The sequence below is a fragment of the Mytilus galloprovincialis genome, chromosome 9, assembly GCF_965363235.1.
Source record: "Mytilus galloprovincialis chromosome 9, xbMytGall1.hap1.1, whole genome shotgun sequence".
NCBI classification, from domain to species: Eukaryota; Metazoa; Mollusca; class Bivalvia; order Mytilida; family Mytilidae; genus Mytilus; species Mytilus galloprovincialis.
The window spans coordinates 15,999,001-16,026,572 of record NC_134846.1 but is presented as its reverse complement, the minus strand read 5'-3'; the positions used below and the strand labels follow the sequence as shown (position 1 = coordinate 16,026,572).

At 32.2% G+C, this 27,572-nt stretch overlaps 1 protein-coding gene across 2 annotated transcripts; it reads right to left on the bottom strand.

Moving 5' to 3' along the window:
• Nucleotides 1-2,506: 2,506 nt before the first annotated feature.
• Nucleotides 2,507-24,970, bottom strand: LOC143044511 (uncharacterized). Of its 2 annotated transcripts, XM_076216563.1 has the most exons (14): nucleotides 24,906-24,967; nucleotides 22,030-22,138; nucleotides 19,712-19,924; nucleotides 17,910-18,125; nucleotides 15,534-15,734; nucleotides 14,683-14,856; nucleotides 9,195-9,392; nucleotides 7,223-7,357; nucleotides 6,488-6,625; nucleotides 6,012-6,155; nucleotides 5,652-5,789; nucleotides 5,006-5,146; nucleotides 4,004-4,034; nucleotides 2,507-3,199 (listed from the first exon to the last, which is right to left on the bottom strand). In XM_076216563.1, the coding sequence occupies exons 2-14, from the start codon at nucleotides 22,106-22,108 to the stop codon at nucleotides 3,073-3,075; spliced, it is 1,935 nt and encodes a 644-aa protein (XP_076072678.1). In that variant the 5' UTR covers nucleotides 22,109-22,138; nucleotides 24,906-24,967; the 3' UTR covers nucleotides 2,507-3,072. The 2 variants fall into 2 exon arrangements, with proteins under 2 accessions (XP_076072678.1, XP_076072679.1); XM_076216564.1 differs by lacking the exon at nucleotides 6,488-6,625 and having other exon boundaries at nucleotides 24,906-24,970.
• Nucleotides 24,971-27,572: the final 2,602 nt, after the last annotated feature.

The window sequence follows — 27,572 nt, the reverse complement described above, 5'->3', positions numbered from 1 at the left end:
TACAAATGTTTAATACACAAATCTATTTGACAAACATCAACACAACCAAATCTTTCTATTTTGTCTTACGTCTACGAAGAATTACTGTCCCTTTTCTGTATTCAGAACATAAGTTCCAAATTTAGTAATCCACTTTAACTTACACTTTATTTTTTTTTAAATAATACTTGCAGTTTTATCTAAAGTATCCTTTTTATGTTATATAAAAGGTATATATTGTTGCTGCGGGCAGTATTTCGATTGATAAGTTCTGCCATCCATCGGTGTATTATGAGAAATGAAACAGATAAAACAATGATCATTGTATGATACTGTCAAATAATACTATTTCGTTCTACGATTTGAAAGACAAATATCCTTTTTTACCTACGACATTTAAGTGGAAAATTTTTGTCAAATGCGTTCAGATGCAACCACAATCAACCTCTTAATAACACAGCCAGATAAAACTCATGTTTTGGATAAAAATTTTCATAAACCTCTCCAGAGTAATGACTTTTAAATGGTACTGTTACCATTTGCTTCAGAAAATACAAAAGCAAAAGACACGTGCATTGCTACAGGGAATAAAATATATGTCATTTTGGTTAATAAGTAGTCATTTAGCACATGAACTCTATAAACAAAAAGTAAAATCACAAAAATATTGAACTAAGAGGAAAGTCCATAATTACATGGCAAAATCAAATAACAAAACGCATCAAAAACGAATGGACAAGAACTGGCATATTCCTGACTTGGTACAGGCATTTTCAAATGTAGAAAATGGTGGATTAAACCTGGTTTTATAGCGCCAACCCTCTCACTTTGATGACAGTCTCATCAAATTCCGTTATATTTACATTGATGCGTTAACTAAACAGACACAATAAATAAAATAGTCAAAATATGGGTACATCAGTCATCATCGTATAACAATTTTAAAGGAACAATTTAAGAGAACACAAAAACAACTATCTACATACACATTCACTGATGTCGTTCAATGTGCATACCAACAATATTAAAATTTACCTAGGCAATGTTAGCACACAGGGTTAAAAATCAAAAGTATGTAAGAATAAATTTCAGAAATAGACCGAGATTTAAACTAGTCCAAACGTTATATATAGAATTTATAAGAATCCACAAATAGTTAATTCCACTACACGATTAAATGATTTTGCCGTTTGTGGTTCAACGTATATATATCATAATGACATAAAATAGAACATCATACTGACAGGATCTTTTAAAGTACAGAGTCAGGTTATACGAACCAAAGAAATACATAAAGTCGTAATTACAAAACACACCACCAAAAAATTAAAGACAATACAAACACATTGACGAGATGATCAATACGTACAGAGCCACGTCAAACGGATATCACATAAAACCATTCAACAGTAAACTTAATATTAATAATAGAACAAAGACAAATGAAAGAACTATAAAACCCGTTGTTAAGATCATAAACAACATCCTTACGCAGAATCTATACACCAACACCATCGTGTATTATTTGTGAAGTTGATACGGAATATTTATCAACAAGGTCTTGGTACCTTCCGATGAACTTTTTTAGAAACAGGATGAGACGTTCTTTGACAAATATTCTCTTGTATCACAACCTTAATATACTACTGAAGGGCAGACTGCTTTTTAACAAGTCTAAACGATTTTATTCACAATAACTGTTTTCTCTTTTGCCTAGTAGTACAGTGTTTTTCTTCATCAATAGAGAGAGACAATTGAATGTTATACTAACTACTTGGATGTATCTGAGGCAACGAACATATGTTAATTTCATCAATAATATACAAAACACTTTTTTTTAAATAAATAAGGCCGTTAGTTTTCTCGTTTGAATTGTTTCGCATTGTCATTCGGGGCCTTTTATAGCTTACCATGCAGTATGGGCTTTGCTCATTGTTGTAGGTCGTACGATGACCTATAATTGTTAATTTCTGTGTCATTTTGGACTCTGGTGAAGGATTGTCTCATTGGCAATCATACCACATCTTTTTTTTATACTTATACTTTTCACCTACAATCGTTCATAAAGTTGTACATGTCGGATGCAAACGTTTGACAACGAAACAGGATATAAACTGATTCGCAGAATTTTAATTTAACACAATGAGAGTGTTGATCAAAAGATAAGAAGGTTAATCTACTCGAGAAAAAAAAATTAATATCGCTTGATTTATATATATATGATGGAAACATCTGTAAAACTAACACCTACAAATAGCTGAAAAAGTGATATCAATTAAACCAAATATGTCCTACCGAACATATCTAAATTGACTGAAAGTGAATTATCTGATCAGTACTGAATTAACCCTATGAATACGTTTAAAAATTTATTAAAACTGTGCACGACCGAATCATTTATTGTTCAGATTTTTCATGTGATATTTAGATCGAAATGGCCGTTTTAGACGAAATTGCATTTACTCTGAATATAATGATCAGAACTGTTGCTCATTTGAAAATAGAAAAGAAATAAGAAATCACTAAATCAGATCATGCTGTTCATTGGATTTATTTTTGTTTAAAAAGAATGTTGAACACAGATTGAAGAACTATGTAGACAAAAGAGCATACGGTAGATAAGTTAGACACACAAACACAAACATTTGATCTTATATAGATGCAAATAATGTTTTACAATCTTTTCGTACTTTAAAAGAATGAAATAATTACTTTTCTTTTATATGACATATTTCACTATTCAGTACTAAGTTCCTTATTTAACTGCGAAAAATAACATAAAAGTTTTGAAAGTAAACATTTTAACTCTGAAGAAATAAAGCAAAATACATTTGAATAAGACACACACTATCATACACACACACTCAAACACACGCACATACAAATCCACTTATCCTTGATTACAATTAAACCTTGCAAGTATTTATCAACTAATATCGAGTGGATCAGGTTCCTGATTATAACTATACTGCATATTTGTATAATACAGTACACGTATTTAATGTTTCTTTCAGTTCGTGTTCTTTCTCATCTGATTAACAAATATGTGTTTGTTGTATATCTAGCTTTTTCTATGATTCATAAGTTCCCTATTCAGTGATTAATGTATGCCGTGTTTATCTGGTCATATTCACTTGATTCTGTATCCTTTCTGAGGTCTTGATATGTAGATACATTTTCCATTCTAACATCGTCGTAATGTTGCTGATCATGACTACAACTATCAACCAGGTAAAAAGTAGAAAAAATCTTCATATTGTTGCAAACATTAGATAAGTTTTACATGACATGCATACAGTAGTTTGGAATTATATTATAATGTAGACGTGTAAAAAGCAAATACAAAAATAAACATTCAATTTGATAAACGCTTTAACAGGTACTCTCAATTACAAAACTTGTCAGCCAAAAAGATCATATATATATATATATATATATATATATATATTAGTCTGTATTATACGTCTTTCTTTCATCAACAGAAGCAAGAGTAGGTCTATTATTTTCACCACCTCGTTTGTTCGATACACACATATTTGTTTGTTTTTTTAAACTACGACGTTTTTTTACAAACCCTTTCATGACTTATCGTCAATATGTGTGTACGTATTGACGATGTTCACATCCTTTATCCAAGATATCTTTAAGTAATAAATTTGGATTATTTTTCGCATGCTTGCAACTACTAACTTTGTTAAAAAAAAAGTCATTTAATTCTATAGAAAGTACAAATGAAATGTGTTACTGTGTCATAATTGTTGCTACATTTTCATAAAAGGCCTAAAGACACTAAATACAGGTGTTGCCTTAAAATTTACGAAAATGCATTTAACTTCTACAAAATAAAAACAGTTTAAAGCGTATGGCATGTATACCATGTATGAGTCGAAACAAAATATTGTGCATGTTGAATTGAATGGTATTCCGTTCATGACCTGAATTACATCTCATGCATTCCACTTTATAAATTTAACAGTTTGATATTCGTCCAAATATATTATCAGATTATTGATAACAAACATACCTTTGTGTTTTCGTCGATGCTTTCTCTTTGCCTAAAATCAAAGAAGTTAAAACTTAATTATGTGTATTCATATGTATAGTAATTTAGTAAGTATTTAAATTAAATATTTAATTCAGTTAACATTTTTTTAGAAGAAAATATCTAAAGAATACTTATTACTCTGTTGATCTCAACTTTCCAAAAATATTTTCTCCTTTCAGCGGGCAACTGATTTCAGCATAAAATTTTAAACAACCCAAAAGTCTTCATGCAACCGCGATCGAACAAAAGAAGATTCATTTGGAATTGACCTTCTTCAATTCTTTTCCATTCAAATCAGTGTCAGCGATTTATTTACCGATAGATAAGTATATATTTAAATTATTTATTTTCAGTTTGAAAGAACTGAAATTTTCGCAAGTATGACAGCTCTACCGATTGACAACACTTAAACAATTTGACCCCACCCCGGCCACGGGTAATATCTGCATTGAAATTATTCTGATCCTTTTTTTTTCGTTTTGGAACCTTTTTTTTTCGTTTCAAAGGTAAACTCTCTTGAACCAGAATTGCTACTTAATGCAGATTTGACTATTTATAATGAATATATTTGCTTCTTTATTAAAATTTGCAATAAGTGATATTTACAACAAAACAATAACGATACCAGGCTTACAATTTGGTAAGCCAGACGTTCGCATCACTGAGACTTGAATTAACAGTTGGTAGGCAACTCAAAAAGGAAGTTGAAAAGCTTCTATTTTCATTTTGAGAAGTTGAGTTTCTAACAAAATATATTTTTTGTTTCAATAGTTTTACAACATTTTTTCATTCGTTAACTTTTGGTCTCTGGTGGAAAGTTGCCTCATTTGTATCCATACCACATCTTCTATTTTCATATATTGATTGGGGTATTTTTCACAATATAATATAAGGGTTCTAAAGATATCAAATACATACATATAAGATATAATAAAGTTTTTTTCTGCATCATTAATTTAATAACGTAACACCATTTCTTACTTTGCTTGTTCTGTAATTGCCGTTTTTTCCTTATTACATAACAAACAACAACTGTCATAAAAATTCTAATAAGAATACCTCCACTGAAAATTCCAGTCCGAGTTAAGACTTCGTCATCGCATTCTGATGTGTTTACGGAAACTGAAACAAAAAGGATAAAAATACACACAGAGTTCATATTACATTTAATTAAAAAAAGTTTTTAAAAGTTGATTTTATTTTTTCGGAAATCTCAGCAAAAGTTCATAAGCTATGTTCAATTCGCGACAGCGTATCTTTTTAATCGACTTCTACTATTTCAAGATTAGTGAACTACTGGTGGTGTTCACATACTTCTGTGTTCGAATGTAAAAATGTATTGCTAGCATCATGAGTTAATTTTTTTTCTATTTCTTGATAGCAACGTTAACACAGAAGTGCCTCCCTATTGTGTTTTGGCTTTTGCTTTGGCAATATGATCAAGGAATTCTCTTAGAGTTATATACATTATTAGGTATTTTTGTTATTTTGACTTTTATTTGGGTTAATTATTAATCAAAGGACAAAAAACTTTTGCATGTAGTGGCCTAGGCCCTGTTGTTGTAAATACCAGGTTGATAATATTGCATATCAAAAGGTGGAAAAAGACTTTTAAACAACAACAAACCTTGCATACAATTGAATCCCTGCAATCCACTCATGCATCCACCGATACATTCCCCTGTTGTACGATCACAAGGTACATGTAGGCAAAATGGTGAGCATATTTGACGACAGTGACTACCATATAAACCATCAATACATGCTGTAAAATAAGTCTTCATTCAAAAAAGAATATATATTTATAAGTTTTATAATTACAACATTCAATTGTTGTAAATGCTTACTTTTGGTGAATAAATAAACATATTTCAAAAACAAGTTCTTTTTCTGCTTTTTAATACACTTTTCGTTCAATCTATCCTTGTTCATCTTTTCAACAACTCAACTTTCCATATATTTAAACTTTATATCACACATAACGTACTTGTATTGCAGTACTCATCATACACGTATCCAGGTTTACATGCTGTTGAGTTATCACATAAACCATTTACATGATCACACATTTGTGATATACATCCATGACAAAATTCCGAACAGTTTTTCCCAAATTGACCAAATGGACATTCTGAAAAAAAGAATTCAACATGTTGATACTATGTAAAATAAATAAATACGAACTTTAAATGTCTGTTCAGATTATGTACGATTCCACTTTACGTTTTTATTTCTCAATAAATTATCAATAAATCCTGTGTATCCGGGAGTAACACTTTAAGTAACTGCAGATTCTTTTTTCAATAATTCATTTGAATGATCAATAGAAAAAACACCTATTTCAATAAAAGGATAACTTTAAATTCTTCAAACTGTACTTAGAAAAGTGAAACATTAATCGTTATACTAATCAAAATGTTTGTCCATGTTTAAAAAGAAAAAGAATAAAGAAAAGAAACAAACTTTGTGTGCATTCAGGTTCCTGCCAACCATCATTGCAACCTCCTATGCATTCTCCAGTCATTTTATTACATTGAGGATTTACACAGTTTGCTGAACATGTCTTAAGACAATTTTTACCATATTTACCATCCTGACATGCTAAAAATTTAAAATGAAATAAAATAAATCACAGTTTCATCAAAATGATTCAATAGTTATACGTTATACACGATTACAATGGCACAGCAGTACATATGATTTTCTAATAACTACACACTTTAAAATTTTATTTTAAGGATGAAAAAATATCGATTGCAGTGCAAATAACCCATTCTAATGTACATTTTCAAGGAGACTTTAAAGATTTTAAGAGATGACTTCGATCGTCAACGACGACGTCAATGAGGACGTTGACGTTACTGATGATGATAAAAATGAAATGTTGTTTGACTGATACTGTAATAAAATATATCATCCACATTAGGACAAAACCATGACTCCAATCCGACTAGCATTTGCTATTACTCCTAAAGTCTGCGTGTAAAGAACTGCGGCATTTGATAACATTATTTTGAGTTTCTGTTTGACAAGGCTGGGGTTGAATCCATAACCTTTGCATTTTCAACGTGCATGCTTTTTCAAGACTAACGAAAAGTTAAAAAAAAACAAGCATCAGCCAACAGATCGAAAAATTATAATATAACAGATAAGTACAACGTCTTTTACACATGAATTGTAAAGTTTTGATATGTATACCTTGTTCACACTTATTACCGATCCATCCGTTTAGACAACCAAATATACAGTTGCCAGTTTCAAGATCACAAGGTCCGTTACAGTTACCTGGACACAGTTTATTGCATACAGTACCATAATGTGAAGGTGGACAACCTTAAACAGAGGGATTGATGGTTAAAATAATATCGATTTGTTCCTGAAATAAATGACTTCTTACTTATTTGGCTATACTCATAATGGTCTAAGGGGCTTTGCCGACCGGGTGGTCTAAATTATTCCTTATCAAAAGCCTGTCAACACTGGAATTTGATAGTTCGCTTCCCGCATTTGACAGTTTTACTCGGCAGCAATTCTAATTGACTAGGATTGTCTGTTTTCTTATCAAAAGTCGATGCTTCTCTCCAAACACTTCCGGCTTTCTTCACAAATAAAAAAATCTGACCGCCAAGATAAACGACAATAGTTTTGAGAGTGGTGTCAAACACAAATCAATAAATCAATCCGGAATGTTGGTCTTGTGCATTTTGAATGACCCTCTTATCAAAGCAATTAAAAGTCAACGAATACTGTTTTCATTTATCGTAAGCAATGTGACACCATTTTGATCAAATTCTTTTCCATTTAAACTTTTGTCGTTATATTTGGTACTTTTTGGCGCATTTGACATGCTTGACATTATAATTCTTTTAAAAATCAGAAATCTATAATTGACATTAGTGAGAAAGCCGATGTCACTTGATAGCTGCAACAGTTTTATGTTGTTGTGTTATAATTTCGTTCCTTCGCGATGCATGTACATGTACTGAACATTTCCATGATTGATCAAATTATTAATTATTAAAAGCTTATTTTGCAACTTTTTTCGACTTAAGTAATCTAACCAAATAACACGTGTTATATGGTGTTAAAGGGACATTAGCTGTAAAATTCATGTTCACCGATTTAAATCAAATTCTCATATTTGATTCAAACAATGTTAAACATTTATCCAAACTATAAAAAGTCTGAAATAAATAATTTACAGGACACGGGCATGAAAATAAGTAGCTTCGTTTGGTGTGTATTTTAGTCTAGATGCCATCTAATCAACTATCGATTTGACATCTAAAGTCATCCGATGACCATATAAGCGATATAAACATAAATATATATATAAATAGATTTAGCATACTCGTGCTGTTGGATTTTTCTAGATCTATTTTATTTCATATTATAGATGAAAAAAAAAACTGTTTATCATCGTTTTTACCTGTATAAGAATGTTGGGATATGTTTTGGATCGAATCAGTCAATGATATGATTTACCTTTGTTTCACATTCAATATTGAAATTATTTTCATTTAAATAACTTTAAACATTCAAGTCACGTGATATCCATCTCAGGCTAAGGGGTTAAATTGAAGTTCACATGAATACGGATTCAATGAAGTCGAATTATTTACTTGCACTCGTGTGCTCTAGCGGGACGGCTGCAGTGCAGGCGATTTGGTGTCACGATATCACAGAAGCATGGGTTCGAATCCCGGCGAGGGAAGAACCAAAAATTTGCGAAAGCAAATTTACAGATCTAACATTGTTGGGTTGATGTTTAGACGAGTTGTATATACATTATGTACACAGCCATGTATCACCATCATTGATGGCGATCCGATGGATACATCTGTTGTAGGGTTGTCACTGACTCAGACGTACTTATATATATATATATATAGTAACTGAAATAGTTAAATTATCGGTATTTACTAATAAGACGAATAACCAATTACTGTATTAACAGTAGGCGAATAACCACTTTTCAATGAATAAATATATATGTTGACATATAAACAAAATAACAGTTATAAACGTATTTCGATAATTTTGATATTTGAGTTGAATCAAAACTCAATAACCCAAACGAATGTTAAATGTTCTTACTTTCTTTCCATTAAAATACACCATCTTAATGCATTCAATTATTCTTTTTTTTTCTGATAAAATAAACACTTACCAAGAATTCCAATTTCACAAACTTCAAGTTCTGCAGATGTTCCCTGACTTGGAGGTACATAAGTCAAATATCTGAAAACTGCACTAACGTTGATTCTTGTAGGCAAAAATTGGTCTTCGAATAAAATTGTCCCAGTTTTCCAAGAATTGCTTGTATTTGATGCATAAAGGGTATGGCTACCGACCTTTGTATTATGTTCTGAAAATAATGGCACCAAACTTATTAGACTAGCAAAACCAATATACTGCTGCTTTATTTATTTTTGTGCAAACCCTTTTTCATTGATTGAGGAAAAATGTGTTTCCGTAATTGTTTTGTGGTTTCACCTAATGAAAATCAGCATACAAGTCTTTAGGAAATTTGTACTTCTTTTATTATTTATCTTCGCAAATTTAACCTGTTGATAATATCTGTAATGCTGTTAAAAAAAAGGGGGACGAAAGATACCAAAGGGACAGTCAAACTCATAAATTTAAAACAAACTGACAAAGCCATGGCTAAAAATGAAAAAGACAAACAGAAAAACAAGAGTACACATGACACAACATGGAAAACTAAAGAATAAACAACACGAACCCCACCAAAAACTAGGGGTGATCTCAGGTGCTCCGGAAGGGTAAGCAGATCCTGCTCCACATGTGGCACCCGTCGTGTTGTTTATGTGATTACAAATCCGGTAAATAGTCTAATTCGGTAGGTCACATTCATAAAAGGGAAGGGAATTGTAGTTACGACGTAAGGAACATATCCGATATCATTTGTGAACCGGTTATTCCATAACGGTCAACCAACTCGTGATGGCGTCCGTAAAATTTACGAAGGGATGATTTCAACTTCACCATTTGGAACTCTTGGTTTAATAGCTTCCTTGTAAGCAGCAACCCTCTATCAAGAAAATCATGATAGGAAATGCAAGCACGGGAATATCGTATCAATTGGGAGATATATACCCCGTATGCAGGTGCTGCTGGAATGTTGCTACTTAGAAATGGAAAGTTCACAATTGGAAAGCTGAAATCATCTCTTTTGTCGTAAAGTTTTGTTTTCAACCGACCCTCATTGTCAATGTCTAGATGTAAGTCAAGATATGGAGCCGACATAACTGTATCTGTAGTATCCTTTATCTCTAGTTCGATGGGATAGATGCGTTCCACATAGTCACCAAATTTTGAATTGTTTAGTGAAAGAACATCATCTATATAGCGGAAAGTAAAGTTAAAGGATATTGCTAACTTCTTATCTTTCTTCCTAAGAAGTTCCTGCATGAAGTCAGCCTCATAATAATAAAGAAACAAGTCGGCAAGTAGAGGGGCACAGTTTGTTCCCATTGGAATGCCGACAGTCTGTTGAAAAACACGTCCTCCGAAAGTAACAAATATGTTGTCAATCAAGAAATCAAGCATCTTGATAATATCAGTTTCAGAGAATTTTTTGTTTGAATCAGAGTGATTCTTTACAAAGTAGGATTTATCCCTCCTTAAGACAAGATACTTGTATCTACGTTGGCCATTCTTTTTTATGAAGCAAAGTAATACCAACTCTTTCAATTTGTCTTTTAGTTTGGAATGTGGAATACTTGTGTAAAGAGTAAAAAAGTCAAATGTTTTAATACTGTTACAAGATGAAAGAGAGTTAGATTGTATGTACTCTAAAAGATCTTTGGAATTTTTAAGTATCCACATCTGATTCACGCCACCTCTAGAATAGGCAGTTTCACAATAACTTTGAAGCCCGTCTTTGATTGCTGATAAAATAGATGTTAATAATTTAGAAAGAGGTTTCGTGGAGCACTTGGAAGACCCAGCAATATACCGTTGTTTGTAAGGACACTTATGTAGTTTAGGTATCCAATACAGTGATGGAAGATCCAGTTCTTCATCTTTGGTTGAAATTCCAAAGGAACATAGAACAGACCTATGATTATCCAGGATTTCCTTTTTGGTAAGTGTCGTGAGGGTATATGTTGAGTTTCCAAGTGAATTGTCAATACCTAATTCGTTTATCAAGCAGTTAATGTAATGACTTTTACACACAAAAACGATGTTATTTGGGGCTTTATCAGCGGGGACAACAACATATTTTTCATGGAGGTCGGATAGGTCTTTTGCAACATTTGGGTCTTTAAAGATTGACGTAGCATGGGCATTGCTGGACCCATTCAGTTTCTTAATTCTGATTTGTATCAACGACCCCACTGCCTTAATCCATTCGGAAAGAGTGTCTACGTCTTCCTTCTCGCGCTTAGCCCATTGCCTGGCATAATCCTCGACCGAATCCATCAAAATTTTAAAGTTGTATTTCCAATTGATGGATTTAGGCTCACGATATTTCGGACCTTTCGATAACACATTTCGTAGAGAAGTGTTATTAACAATGTTAAGGTCACCGGTAATAACGTGGCCAGCAGGATTATATGTGAATTGGGAACTAGCACAAGTGCAATCAGGAGGTTTAGACTTGAAGTCGTCAATATTGAGATCCTGCAAAACACGTTTGTAGTTGTAAATTTTAGTTGCAATAGGTTTGGTATAGGTATAAGAAATTATTGGTACAGACTGGTCTTTAAAATAAGGAGGTATTTTCGATTGAACTAATTGATGATGAAGGATATTGCCTAGGTTGACGCCATCGAGACCTTTGTTGGCAAAGGAAAGATTTAGAAAAAATCTTTTCTCTTTTTCATCCTTTCCAATGCGAACTGGCTTGAAAATATCCGAAATTATAGCTTGAAGTTTGTATTGGTTAGAATGAGGGTTTGTAACAGTGGATTCCAAACATAAATTGAACAGAGAATGAAGTTTTGAAAGAGGTAATGAATAAAGTTTCGTGCGAATGTGATGAATACCTAACTGCTGGTGGACGTTTCGTCCCCGAGGGCATCACCAGCCCAGTAGTCAGCACTTCGGTGTTGACATGAATATCAATTATATGGTCATTTTTATAAATTTTCTGTCTATAAAACTGAATTTTTCGAAAAACTAAGGATTTTCTTACCCCAGGAGTAGATTACCTTAGCCGTATTTGGCACAACTTTTTGGAATTTTGGGTACTCAATGCTCTTCAACTTTGTATTTATTTGGCTTTTTAACTATTTTGATCTGAGCGTCACTGATGAGTCTTATTTAGACGAAACGCGCGTCTGGCGTATAAAATTATAATCCTGGTACTTTTGATAACTATTTACACCACTGGGTCGATGCCACTGCTGGTGGACGTTTCGTCCCCGAGGGCATCACCAGCCCAGTAGTCAGCACTTCGGTGTTGACATGAATATCAATTATATGGTCATTTTTATAAATTTTCTGTCTATAAAACTGAATTTTTCGAAAAACTAAGGATTTTCTTACCCCAGGAGTAGATTACCTTAGCCGTATTTGGCACAACTTTTTGGAATTTTGGGTACTCAATGCTCTTCAACTTTGTATTTATTTGGCTTTTTAACTATTTTGATCTGAGCGTCACTGATGAGTCTTATTTAGACGAAATGCGCGTCTGGCGTATAAAATTATAATCCTGGTACTTTTGATAACTATTTACACCACTGGGTCGATGCCACTGCTGGTGGACGTTTCGTCCCCGAGGGCATCACCAGCCCAGTAGTCAGCACTTCGGTGTTGACATGAATATCAATTATATGGTCATTTTTATAAATTTTCTGTCTATAAAACTGAATTTTTCGAAAAACTAAGGATTTTCTTACCCCAGGAGTAGATTACCTTAGCCGTATTTGGCACAACTTTTTGGAATTTTGGGTACTCAATGCTCTTCAACTTTGTATTTATTTGGCTTTTTAACTATTTTGATCTGAGCGTCACTGATGAGTCTTATTTAGACGAAACGCGCGTCTGGCGTATAAAATTATAATCCTGGTACTTTTGATAACTATTTACACCACTGGGTCGATGCCACTGCTGGTGGACGTTTCGTCCCCGAGGGCATCACCAGCCCAGTAGTCAGCACTTCGGTGTTGACATGAATATCAATTATATGGTCATTTTTATAAATTTTCTGTCTATAAAACTGAATTTTTCGAAAAACTAAGGATTTTCTTACCCCAGGAGTAGATTACCTTAGCCGTATTTGGCACAACTTTTTGGAATTTTGGGTACTCAATGCTCTTCAACTTTGTATTTATTTGGCTTTTTAACTATTTTGATCTGAGCGTCACTGATGAGTCTTATTTAGACGAAACGCGCGTCTGGCGTATAAAATTATAATCCTGGTACTTTTGATAACTATTTGTATGAATGGCAGCAAGTCATTAATAGAGACATCATGTAGAGAAGGTGATGTATAATGACGATGACCATGACTGCGTCTTCGTCGAGGAGTCGAGTTGAAAATATTCATCACATTTATTGAGTTACACGAAGGACTAAATAGAATACCTATACCATCAATTTTGTCATTGCAGCCATAATGTGTTGCAGTTCCTAATTGTCTAATCCAGTAGTCTTCTTTTTGTCTACGGAGAGTAGTTGAAAGATTAGGATTGTTAGAGCTATGGTATATCTTTTCGATAATGCGAACTGTCATAGAAACGATGGAATGATCGGGCTGATTGAAATGCAGGTATAGAATGTCGTTAGCATTGAGGTTAATGTCTGATCTATGACCGCAAATACGTTTGTTTAGCCTTCCTATCGTTTCACCGACGTATACCAATCCGTAAAGGTTGCACTCTAATCCGTATAGTTAGTTTATGTTCACTTTTTCAGGGTTATATAGATAGAGGAAGATGTGGTATGAGTGCCAATGAGACAATTCTCCATCCAAGTAATAATTTATAAAAGTAAAACCTTGGCTATCATGCCACATCTTCTTATATCTATTTGTAAATATATCATGTATATTTTATAAACATTCTACATCTCCACGAATTAATAGTATGTATATTTATCGAAGTATATGTTTATTTGTAGGAATTTAAATGAAGTTTCTTTACTAATGTTCTAGATCATAAAACTACCATACAATGTTTAATCCGAGATTCAAGTGAACACAGTGTATTATTGGCTATCTGAACACGTATTGTTATAAAGCGCAAAGGTTTGGCTAGCTACAAACAGTTCAACCCACCATTTTTTCTTTAAATGTACTGAAACAAGTTAGGAATATGGCAGTTATTATCCAGTATAGTTCGTTTCTATGTATGTTGCGTCCTTGTTTATCTTTTGTTGCATTTCTGTGTTCTGTTATTTCGTTGTTCTCCAATTATTGTTGATGTGTTTCCCTCTGTTTAAGTTTGTAACCGTATTTGTTTTCTATTAATCGATTTATGACTTTTGAACAGTGGTATACTAATTTGCCATTTTTATGTTAAATTAGTACATATTGCTTATATTGATAAAACAAACCAAGAAATGATTAACTATTTAACTCCAATGAAAGCCTTTTAGCATCAAAGATATAAACTATAGTCTCAAATTAAAAATGTGTATAGTCAGGTCAGTTATAAAAGTCAAATATATACAGTTAACTAACTTACCGCCAAACAGTATGTACACTCCTGTTACAATGCTTTCTTCTTTGAGGTCGACTTGAAATGTAACGGTAGGACCTTTTGTTTTAGAACAGGATATTTTGCTTCCATCATTTGCTAGACTACCTGGGTACCTACTGTTTGGATTTATAAGGACTGAACTGTCATATGCCAAGTTATCTGTGTTGAAAAACATATTTAGAACGATTTTTGATATTAGTTGTATGTAAAAGTTTTTATTATTTCCTGACATAAAAATGTAAACGTTTGAACGGTCGACAGATACTCGATAAATCCACATCTTAACAAAGACAACAAAAAATGGTAACTTGAAGGGGAAAGGGATAATTAGGCATTTTCATCATTTTCGATTTAGCAGTAGGCTGCATAAGAGTTGCATCAAATAAATTTTTAATCAACTTACACTTTTTTCAAGGTCTATATTCAGATATTATTCGGATATAGTCCTAAATGGTAGTAGAATCTGTAAGTTTACTGAATATATCATAATTTCTTTCATGTTATTTTCCGTGTTCCAAAACTTTCCTTACGTTTGATGGCTTCAAAGCATGTAAACGGATATCCTATTCATTTGTCTTGCAATGTCGTTCACTTTTACTCTTTATAAAGTGTAACCAACAAAAAAGTAAGAAAAAAGGAGTACATTTGAATAGACATCGCTTCCATTTATTCTTCTTTCGAACGTATAATACTAAGTCACCCCTCCAAAACACATCCCTCCAAAAAACAAAAAACAATAATCATATATGTTTCACTCTGTTTCTGAAGATAACAAATTATCGCAGTAGGTGTGTTGTGGGTTTTTTTTTCACGATGTTAAATTTAAACTTACTTACATTTGTCACAAAAGTCTCCGGTTCGCCTTTCCATGCACCCATCGGTACAAATACCGGTAAATTTATTGCAACTATCATTCAAACAGTTATCAGTATTACATCCATAAATGCAAGAGCCATTTCCAGGGTAGCAATTTCGTTCTATGCAATATTCAGAACACATTTTCTCGCAGTTACTTCCCCAAAAGCCCTTTCGGCAACCTGAAAAGCACAAAAGTCTACATGTGTGGGTGACAAAAGTGCAACACTAATTTATTTGATAATCATGTTTAATCGCTAGTATTTAAAACATTGCAGATAGAAAATAATAATTTGGTACATTTAGTACGATATTCCAGATCTTTCATTTAATATAATGATTTTCTTGTTAGCTGGTTGCTTTTTACAAGGAAGCTATTAAACCTTGTTATCCATGTGCTGAAGTGCACCAACTTGAAATGTTGACTGACGCCATCGCGTGTTGGTTGACCGTTATGTAATATATCTCTCTCAGATGGTGACCGATATGTGTAAATATTCGGCAACATAATTCCGTCATATCTTCTTTGAGACGGACAACAGTGAATTAGAGGTGTTTTACCACTATTGGTTATCCCATATAAGTCTTTGTTAAATTTGCACTTTTCAAAACAAATTGCAAAATTCATCTTTATCTCATATAAAGAAATAGTTGGCATGAGTTTTATCCTGTACAGTAGTAACGACAAAATTTCACATAACATTTTATTGCATATTAGAAAATAACCATTACTGAAAGTTCACCAATCAAATTTTACCTCTTTTTACCTGTGTACAAGCTTTAGTAACCATGCAACCTTTAGATTCTATTTTTTTCTACAGAAACATCAAATTAAAAGAATAATGGGGCTTTGATACACCCAAACTTGATCCAGAAATGTTTTACTGGCATGTCAAATTACTTTAAAGACTGTCCAATTAACGGGAATATTTTTTTATTATTTTTTTTGTTGTATGAAACCAGGTGTGACGTACTATGATTTGGTAGTATTTTTACATGAGCAATACGGCAGGTGCGATATGTGGGGAATGATTCGTTTAACCTTCAGACCCGGGTCTTTTTGGGATTAAATTTCCAAGTATATAGTTCATTTGTGACGTTGTTTTACTATCTCTTTTTTTTTGTTTTGTTATGGCGACATTAGATAGTGTTCAATTTATGAGTTGTAATATCCCATTGTTATCTTTTTTTTTCTCTTGTGTAACCAATAATAATAACATTTTTGATTTTTACTGCATTACTAAGGATCAATAACCAATAAGCATTATATTTTAACCATTTCATTTAATGGATTATTTAGAGTATTAAACAATGAAAAAACAATTCTGTAATGTTAGTAAAAAAGAATGCTTTTTGGCCGTTTGAATTTGATAAAAGTTTAAGTATTATATATCTTCCTAAAAGCATTTTTCAAGACATGCATGTGTTACATCCGAACATTAATGTTTTTGTTTAAATTTGTATTTAGATATAATCAAATGCTTTAGCTAAACTTATATGTGTCATGTAAGATTTATTCTACACATATTTTAATGTTATTAAAATGTTAGTAAACTGTCTGAAAGGTTGAGGCTGTTCCTATTTAAAAAGTATTTGTAAATGGTCTTTTTTAGTACCGAAAGATGACGGGATAATTTCGGGTCTCATCAATTTTGGTTCATTTGTTGAGCCGTAAGCGAAATGTCCGGGTAAAAGTTATAAGGCCAAGTCAACGCATTTGACGTCACAAAGCCATGAAATGCAATTTTATTAACAACTTTACCTTTTAGCGATTTTTTGTAAGATTGCCATATAAGCGAGAAGTTTGGCAATCCGGAAAACCCAGTTTAAATCCACCATTTTACTGAAAAGTCTTGTACCAAGTAAGGAATATGGGAGTTTTTGAAATAAAATAAAACTTTTCTGTGTATGTTACAGTTTGTTTATGTTGCTATTCAATGTTTCTGTTGTTCCGTTGTTTTCTTATTATTGTTGATTTGTGTCCCTTGGTTAACATTTGTAACCCAGATTTGGTTTTTGCTCAATCTATTTATGTGGTTTAAACATCGGTAAACCATTATTGTCATTTTTCAAATTCTAACCGCTAACGAATTGAGAGAAGAAAGTATTGGTAACATTGAGATATATTTATATTTATAGGTGTGTATATTTCTATCGTTTGCTTGTTCGTGATTGTTAAAAGCAATTTAAAAACATTATCCAACGATTCATTTTTGTGCAATATTGTTTGAATGATAAAATACTGATTAAATTTCCAAATGCTACAAAGAGACTGGAATAATTTAGCTAAACAGACACGATGGCTTGCCATGTAGAATATTTAAAATATATTTCTATATACTTGATAATTTGCTCACCATTAATAGCAACGTAACAAAGTTCAATTATAGGCCCATAAGTACTGTCTTCTTTTGTATCGTAATATATGACATATCGTCCAAGCTGGTTACAAGGAATAGTTTGTGTGATGTTTGGAAGACCCGGATCAGGATCCTCATAGCAAAGATAACCTTCAGGTGGAATGGTTGATGTATTGGTCACATATAACTTAAATCCATCCATTCGAGACGCATCTGTAACAAAAAAAATACAAATAGTTTTTGATTTAAAAAAAAATAGTTTTTTAAAGCAAATAAACTTTGTTTGATTTTGAAAAAAAAATAAAAAATATTCGAAGATTTAAAATTTTGTTTCTGTAATTTGAAAAAAAGAAAATAATTCAAGCTTTCAGAATTATGTTATTTTTTTATTTTTCAGATTAATATTATTAATTGCGGAAGGGTGATGTAGTTGTTTCGTCAACATAAGGCAATTAACATGATTGACAAGTTTGACCAACAATTGAAATCTTAATCTAAATAGCGTTTTGTTATAATAAATATTAATGACAGAAAGGACATAACTTACCAAAATATTAACAGCCATTTGACATGTTTTTTTTTCTAAAATTTAGTATATACTGTGTATTTGATATCGTTGTTGGCTACGTCTTTTTTCTCATATCTAATATGTTTGGGTATAATAAGAAATATGTTAAATTTGTCCACAACAAATTGAATGAAAGGAAATGATGCGTCTGATAAAAAGCACGAATCAAGGAAAATATTGGTACGACAACATTCAGTATGTAAATGGTTTCCATATATCCATCCTCATCCGTCTAATTTATGCGAATCTGAATCTTATTAATGATTACACCAGTCTAAAATGAATGAATGGATGTACAAAATGTCATTTCGTCTTAACATTGACATAACTAAAACTGGGGTATGTGCATAAAAATAGACTAGTCAACAAAAGAAGCGATACACGACTTTGGAATAAAATTTATCAAAAAGTATAATGAGATGCACTATTTTAATAATGTATGCACATATGATCATGAAAATCAAAACCTGTCGGAAAGTAACTAAATTCCGTGGTCAATTGTTTTTCTGCAGTGTTCATGTCAAAGAGAGGCGAACGATACCAAAGGAACATTCATAAGTATAAGTAATACATAAAACCGCAATACGAACAAAACATATGCACCTGTCATGTGTCTTGAAAGTACACATGATTTTGGATAGTTTAATATTCAATTCTCATTTATTTCAATATTGACCTGGTATTCTCACTGTTTTTATTTATTCGTCACTGAAAAGTCGTTAAATGACGCATGCGCGTTTGGTGTCGTTTATCTTAATCCTTCTTCCTTGGTTAAATTTTTATCAGTCTATGCTATTGAAAGCTTATTTCCGATTTTGAAAACATTTATATTTTGCATTAAGTAGGAAAAAATATTTATTTCCGTCCTGCCTTTAGATAATATTTTCTGTCTCTGAACTGGCCATGACATGTATTATCAAGCCCTTTTTATCGTCGTCTAAAAGAAACTCAAATTAATGTTCACTAATCACAAAATTTACTCAAATGCTAGTTTATATATTCATTTGGAGAATTGTTGCAATAGATGTACTCTTTATCACGTTTTCCAATCAAATATATATAACATTGTTACAAATCGATGATTGTATTACACTGAAAGTTTAATGTATACATAGTACAATTTTTACACCAGCCGATGTTTTATGGTTTTCTTTACAAAAGAAACTTGTCATAAAGACTAGAATGTTGAGGTGAAAAAATTAATTCAAATGTATGTCAGGTATATACTTACATTGTTCTCTGTAGTAAATTGTTATATCTGTAATGTAAGCAATACCGAATGAGAATTGAAACATCCACCAAGCTGGTGCTCTGCTGACAATGCCTGTGTGTGTACAAATATCAAAAGAAAACGCATTCGATACAGGTGGTTTGATAGCATTTTGAGGAATTCCACGCGAATACGTAGAAATTTGAGTAGCTGTGCCAAACGGTGTTAGGTTATCTGTAAAATTCGAATTGAATGAAAATAAAGCATATCATATATTTCTGTTAATTAAACATACTTTTTAAAAAATATAGTAAATAACAACAGTAGTATACCGAAGGTCATCAATCGATTAAAGAAAAATCAATCCGGGTTACAAATTAAAACCGAGGGAAACACTTCAACTATAAGAGGGAACCAAAACGATAAAGCAACACACACAGAAACCAACTAAAAGATAACAGTTGCCATTTTCCAGTCTTGGTACAGGACATTATAAGAAATAATGGTGGATTGAACCTGGTTTTGTGGCTGGCAAAACCTCGCGCGTTTATGGCAATGTTAAATAAAACACTTAAATGTCAACATTACATGACAGGAATACAGAACAAATAAATGCAAGAACATTCAGAACAGAGAAGTACACAAATAAACAATACAGTAGTACATTTCGACATGCTAATATCAGAATAAAACGAACACGTAAAACAACATAGGACAGCACATCAAAATCAGCACGACAATACCAAGAACTGTCCGTCACACGACTGTATCAACGCCTCAAAACAAATTATAAACAGGTAAATTTATAAAAATTGGATATAAACCAAGATTAGATTTGTAATTATATTATTTGATGTATTTTATAACAATTACAAGACTATTAATGTACAATTGTGTAATTAATTAGATAATTAATTGTATTATCTAGCTATGTCAGTATTTCTTCTGAATCAAACCTTATATAAGAGGTAATATATAAAACTTCTTTCAAGAAAAGGTAGCAAAAGGGAAATGCGGTATGATTGTGAATGAGATAACTTTCCACCAAACTTCAAATTAAGTGGATGTAAACAAGCAACCAGACGGTCTTAACAATCAATGTGAAAAAAACAGACATGTTTGTGTGGTTTATAAGTGTTTCGGGTTTTTCGTTTTTATATGGATTACACCGTTGTTTTTCCCGTTTGAAAGGTTTTGAGTGTAAATTCACATTGCGATAAGACGTGGCACGGTACTTGTCTATCCCAAATTCATGTATTTGGTTTTGATGTTATATTTGTTATTCTCGTGGGATTTTGTCTGTTGCTTGGTCCGTTTCTGTGTGTGTTACATTGAAGTGTTGTGTCGTTGTTCTCTTATATTTAATGCGTTTCCCTCAGTTTTAGTTTGTTACCCCGTTTTTGTTTTTTGTCCATGGATTTATGAGTTTGAACATCGGTATACTACTGTTGCCTTTATTTACACTAGTAATTATTGGGGCTCTTTATAGCTTGCTGTTTGGTGTGAGCCTAATCTCCGTGTTGAAGGCCGTACCTTGACCTATAATGGATTACTTTTATAAATTGCTACTTGGAGTTGTCTCATTGTTACTCATACCTTAGGAATAGTTTACGACGAACATTACAAACTCCATTTATGCTAGTTGGTGTGGTCTATGAGCTTTTTTATGCTTCTGTGTTACATTTGTGTTGTTTTTATAGTGATAAAGATTATAAATAAAAGCAATAGAAGTATACCGCTGTTCAAAAATCCATCAATCGATAGGGAAAAAACAAACCTGGGTTATTAACTAAAACTGAGGGAAAATTATCAAATATAAGAGACTTACGACACAACAGAGACACAACATAGACACAACACCGAAATGTAACACACACAGAAACGAACTATAATGTAACAATGGCCATTTTCCTGACTTGGTATAACACAACTTTGACTGATGTTCCCCTATTTTTGACATTCTTACCTATTATGTCGTTTGCTTTGTTCACCCATCGTTGTCTATATCATGGATTTAATGCGACCGTCATACAAGTGAGAGTTTCAGCTAGCTATAAGACCCGGTGTTTTCCATTATGTTCTGCATAAGAAAATGCCTGTACCAAGTTAGGAATATGACAGTTACTATTCATTCGTTTGATGTGTTTGAGCTTTTATTTTTTTCCATTTGATGACCGACTTTCCGTTTAGAATTTTCCTCCAAGTTCAGTATTTTTGTGATTTTACTTGTTGATAATGGTTAATATAAACCATTATTTCAAGTTGATATGCTGTTGAAATTGGAATGAACAAACATTGAACATGTTGAATATCTCAAATCATTATCAAAGTGTACATACGTTGGGCTGAAACTCTTAACAAAACAACTGTGTGACTAAGTAAAAGTAATATCATATCAGCTGTAGACCAAGTGTTCATCTAGCAGTTACCATAACAGCTACTGATTCGCTATAATGAATTAAAAAAAAGAAAATGTTATATTTTAGTTATTATTGTAATATAAGACATACTTTCACCTTGAAGTCATGAATTTTGCACAACTTGAAACAAATAAGCTATGTGTTAATTAAAGAATAACAGTACTGTAGTTGAAGAGTTGCCACCGTCAAATGTAGATTTGACGGTCGCGAATGCAGTTTTACTGGCGACGCGTAGCGGAGACAGTAAAACGGAGATTTGCGACCGTCAAATCAAAATTGACGGTGGCAACTCTTCAACTACAGTACTGTTTCCGACTCTAATGCATTTCAAAAAGAATTAATACGACGTCATACAGATGAAAACGTACAAACTGGAGGTTATTACGTTACCTGTACGCTTCAAATTCGGATAAAATAACATTAAATAGGCGAATTCGAGGTAGGCGTTGTTTTATTTTCGATTATATAGTAGTAATCGAACATTTGTTGCTTCAATCATTTCAAAATGATTGTCCCTCCTTAGTTACGCCTAGTCAAGTGTGGATTTGACGGCAATTTTTAGCCAATAAAAATAATTGTTACATACAAATTGCATTAGAATATGGTGTTATCTGTTTTATAGATATTCTTAGGCCGTGTTCCCATTGACCTAAACTCGGTGTTGTGTAAGTGTTACTCACACGTAAACTAAACAAAATTACGTTCCCATGGATAAAACTCAATGTTTACATGTAGTGTAAATCATGTTTTATCTACATGCAGTCGATACTCGATGTAGACCTTGTGTAGATTAAGTGTACATAAAACTAGGCATTTAAAACATTAGTTTCACCGTGCATATTTAAAGAAGAAACGATTTTTGAATAAAATTGATATTTATAGCAATTATTACAGTGGCGGATCCAGGGGGGGTGGGTTCCGGGGGTTGGAACCCCCCTTTTTTTGGCCGATCAATGCATTTGAATGGGAGCATATAGTTGGAACCCCCCCCCCCCTTATAAAATGGCTGGATCTGCCACTGTATTATAAAGTTCTTTACAGAAATATTTGTCTAAACTTGATATATTTATTTGTTTTGATTAGAAATAAAACTTAACGTAGCTTTATTAAGCCCTTATCAAGACTCAAAGCAGCATCATTGCCGAAGACATAATTAATTTGAAAATTAAGGTCTTTCCGAAAAAACTTGATTTAAACAGAAATATTTGCCACTGGTCTGTACTCAAACAACGGTTCACTCATAAATGGATTACTTAAAAAGTGTGAGGTAAATGTATTGTTTGTGCAGTATCTCAGATCCGTGAAATTATAATTGAAAAGTAAGAAAAAAACATTACCCCCCCTTTTGCCAAATACTTATTGGAGAAGAGTACCATTTGAACAAACAGAAAAGATAGAAATATAGTGATCCCTAATATATCAATCCTTCTTCTTCGTCTGTAAGCACGCTGTTGCAGCCTACGTTTTCTAATGCTTAATCGATAATCGAGATATCTTTTGTATCTTTAAACTACTGCAAATCATCAAAATGGCTTTCATAAAGAAGCAACCACTTAACTTCAAAAAAAGGGGGGTATTTTGTTTATTTATCTGAGTTAGAATTATTTCCGCGTAAACGTTTTATTCCGTTTTTTTTTTTTCGATGCTGGTAATCAAATTTTTTTTCTTCAACATTTAACACTATAATGTATGGAGAAACTCTTGATTCAGAATATTTTTTATCATCTGTAGAACCAGAATTGTTTTCTTTATCCAATTGGGGTTCGGAATATTTCCATCCCCTATTCAGAGTCAAATGGTCGTTCCCTTACTGCTAGAAATCTTTTCATTCGATTCTACGTAATGAACATTTAAATGACATAGAGTTTACAAGTGTGAACAAATCTTATGTACAGGTAATTAAACCAGGTGTATAGATGTGAACAAATTTAATGTGAAACCAGTGTCCAGTACATTAAACTAATTGTAAACAAGTTTACTGTACATGGAGTTTGGTGTGAACACGGCCTTAGAATTTGGTATCTTATTTCAATTGCTAATTTATTACAACTTCTTTCATTTGTGTCTCATGTGTACCCCCTATTATTCCACTGACTTAGATTGAAGAAAGCATATCTATATATCAAAAGAAATTTACACAAAAATGCATTAATTCCATGTAGATACGTTTGTCATATTTAATGTAATAAAATCAATAAATAGTCCACGTGAATGTATGACGCGTATAGAAACTAAACTAAAAGAACATTCACAAAATAAATTTAGATAAAATATCTACTGCTATGTTAAATGCATATTTACTACAAATCCTTTCGCTTGTCTTTTCGCAGTCTGTAACGTTTTATCAAACCTTGAACAAGATAGACTTTGTTTATTCTACATTGGCCTTATGTATAGAAAAAAGTAAAAATCACAAAATTACTGAACTCAGAGAAAAATCTAATCGGAAAGTCCATAATCACATGGCAAAACTAAATGACAATACACATACAAAACGAATAGAGGTTGAGATCTCACAAACATTGTTAAATCGCGCCGCATGTGTGCGCTTATCCTTAGCCCGGAACCTCCCAGCATGGTGAGTCTTGTATGGTTTCTTTTAATTTCCATATATCTGGAATAGTTTTTTGATTTATTATGATAAAAAATAGTGATTAATAGTACACTCGCAACGGTATGAAAAACTATGAAAAACTAGAATTAAACATTTGATGTACGAACATTGAATAAGAATAGCATAATTTAACAAATTTACTTCATGATATTTCACAAAATATGTAAAAAAAAAGACAAACCTTGTACCAAGACAACTATCATCTTTGCTACAAATCAAACAGGAAGTAAGATATGCAAACTGTCTAAAAATATAAATTCGGTTATTGGTTAACCGTGTAGCGTTTTATTTGTAAATTTGTTAAATGAGTTTTTGTTTTGCTGTAACAAATATGTTTCTAAAGTTTACACTCATGTTTATCTTATTTCTTATTAAACGCAGTAACAAATTAACACAAACATTTCCTCATATATTTTTTTCAATCCGCTCTGGATATTGTGTTATATGCGATCTAATTGCTTTACATAAAGAGCTGTTCACATTACTAAAGAATTAAGATAGATAATATTTAATACGGTTCAATGAATTTTGTGGGTAAAATTGTTATAGATACGGCATATATTTACATTCAGATTTTTCACTTGATAAATACATTTTTATTGACTATTTAGGTTGTAAGATTTTAGTTGATAAAGTGTATTTATATAACAGCGATGTGACGGAAACAGTTTGAAGTACATGGGATAGGGTTTGAGGGTCTTTAAAGGATTGAATACGATATTTTTACCATATAAATAGAAATTAAAAGGATTAAGTGTGGAGGTGACTAATTTCCATAGTTCGGTTGTTATTTTTTGTTATATGATTTGTTTTCTTTATTTTCATCGGATTAGAATATCTTTTTTAACTGATGTTTATTTTGTTTTCTTATGTTATACTCTTACACCACTTTCCCAGGCTAGCTGAATTCAACAATGTTAATCCCAGTATATTCTATTTGTATCACACGTCATGAGTCCGTACTTCAGTAGTTGTTTTTGAGTAATGTCTGCTATAACTTTTTGTTCTCGTAAATTGCTACTTTATGATTTCGTTGATCTATTGTGTTAAGTCCTTTTCAAATGACTTTGTCATTAAGGAGTCGATCTAATGAGCTAAGCTCTTTTTAACTGATTTTGATTTGGTCTTATGCTGTATGTGTTTTACTGTAACCCCACTGTCAAATAAACTCATCATAGATACCAGAATTTAAATTGTGTACGTCACAATTTTGTTACTCATACAAAAGACACAACAGTTACGCTCAAATCTACACAGTTAAGAGGAGGGTTCCAACATGTGTAATCCTGCAATATTATATGTGTACATGTCCTAAGTCTGGAAACTGTACTTCAATGGTTGTGGTTGGTTTGTGTCTATCATAATTTTATTTCATCAATTGTTTCATTCAGATATTGATGGATAGTTGTTTTATTTACAATTTTACCACATGTCCATATTTGTACAAGGATATCGTAAACAATAAATGAGTTGTCATCACGTAAGTGTATTACAAGAGGATTAACAAATATCTGTAACCTGACAATTTGAGAAAAACTGTACATTAAAAATTTCAAATTTAAAAAAAGAAATGTATACTACAAATAATTTATAGCTTTAAAAATTCGATTTTTAAGTTTAGTTGATCCTGTAGAATTCATAATTGTACAAATACAATTTTGTTTTTATTTGTTTTATTATTCAAACAAATGTTCCACATACGTGCATGATAAAACCAACAAACCACATTATACCTTGAAACCTAAAGTATGTGTTGCAAACATTTGCCTGCGATTAAATAATATCGATCTTTAGACCTATGTCGCAATAAGAATGAAATGCGACAAATGACTAAAATAGAAACTTATCACGTGAAAATTAACCTAATGGTCAATATATGTCATACCCTAACTTTTTATTTAAATCCATGTCGTTGTCAGTTTATTTTCAATCTGTGAGTCTGACTGTCCCTCTGGTATCTTTTGCCACTTTTCTATACTTTCAAACATTTGCATCCATCTGTTAATTAGCATCTGAGTGAGGAGTTTATAATACTTTGTTTGTAGAGGTAACATACATTTGGAGGGGGCTGATTGTCAATCCTGTTTTTGTTAAAAACATGAATTATCATTATTTTAGACTTATATATGCGTTCTTATGTTGTAGTGTTATACCACTGTCCCATTTTAGGGGAGGGTGGGGATCCCGCTAAAATGTTCAACCCCGTCACATTATGTATGAATGTGTCTGTCACAAGTCATGAGCCGGTATTTCAGTGATTGTCGCTTGTTCGTGTGTTACATATTTGTTTTTCGTTCATTTTTTGTACATGAATAAGGCCGTTAGTTTTCTCGTTTGAATTGTTTTACATTGTCATATTGGGGCCTTTTATAACTGAAAAGTGGTTTGAGCTTTAATCATTGTTGAAGGCCGTATGGTGATCTGTAGTTAATTGACGTGTCATGTTGGTCTCTTGTGGAGAGTTGTCTCATTTGCAATCATACCACATCTTCTTTTTTATATTTTAAGTTTGTTAAATCTTTGTAATGTTGTAAAGGTAAAAAGTCATGTGGTTAAGACTTTTACAAAACGGTCACTATCAGTTCTGTTACATTGGGTAAGTTTTATTCGGAAAGTATGCAAATATACTTCCTTTTAATTTTGATGTGTTAATTGTTCCAGGTAAGTATTTTCACTAAATACTAAATTATTACTTTTTGATCAATTAATGCATAAGTGATAAGTATTGAAAAATAGTCTCTGTTATCAAATTTTAATGCTTGTTTACCATATACCTGTTGAAAGTGAATGTTTTATACACAGTAGAAATTTTAGGAATTGACAGCGTACTAATGTATGATGTATGAGA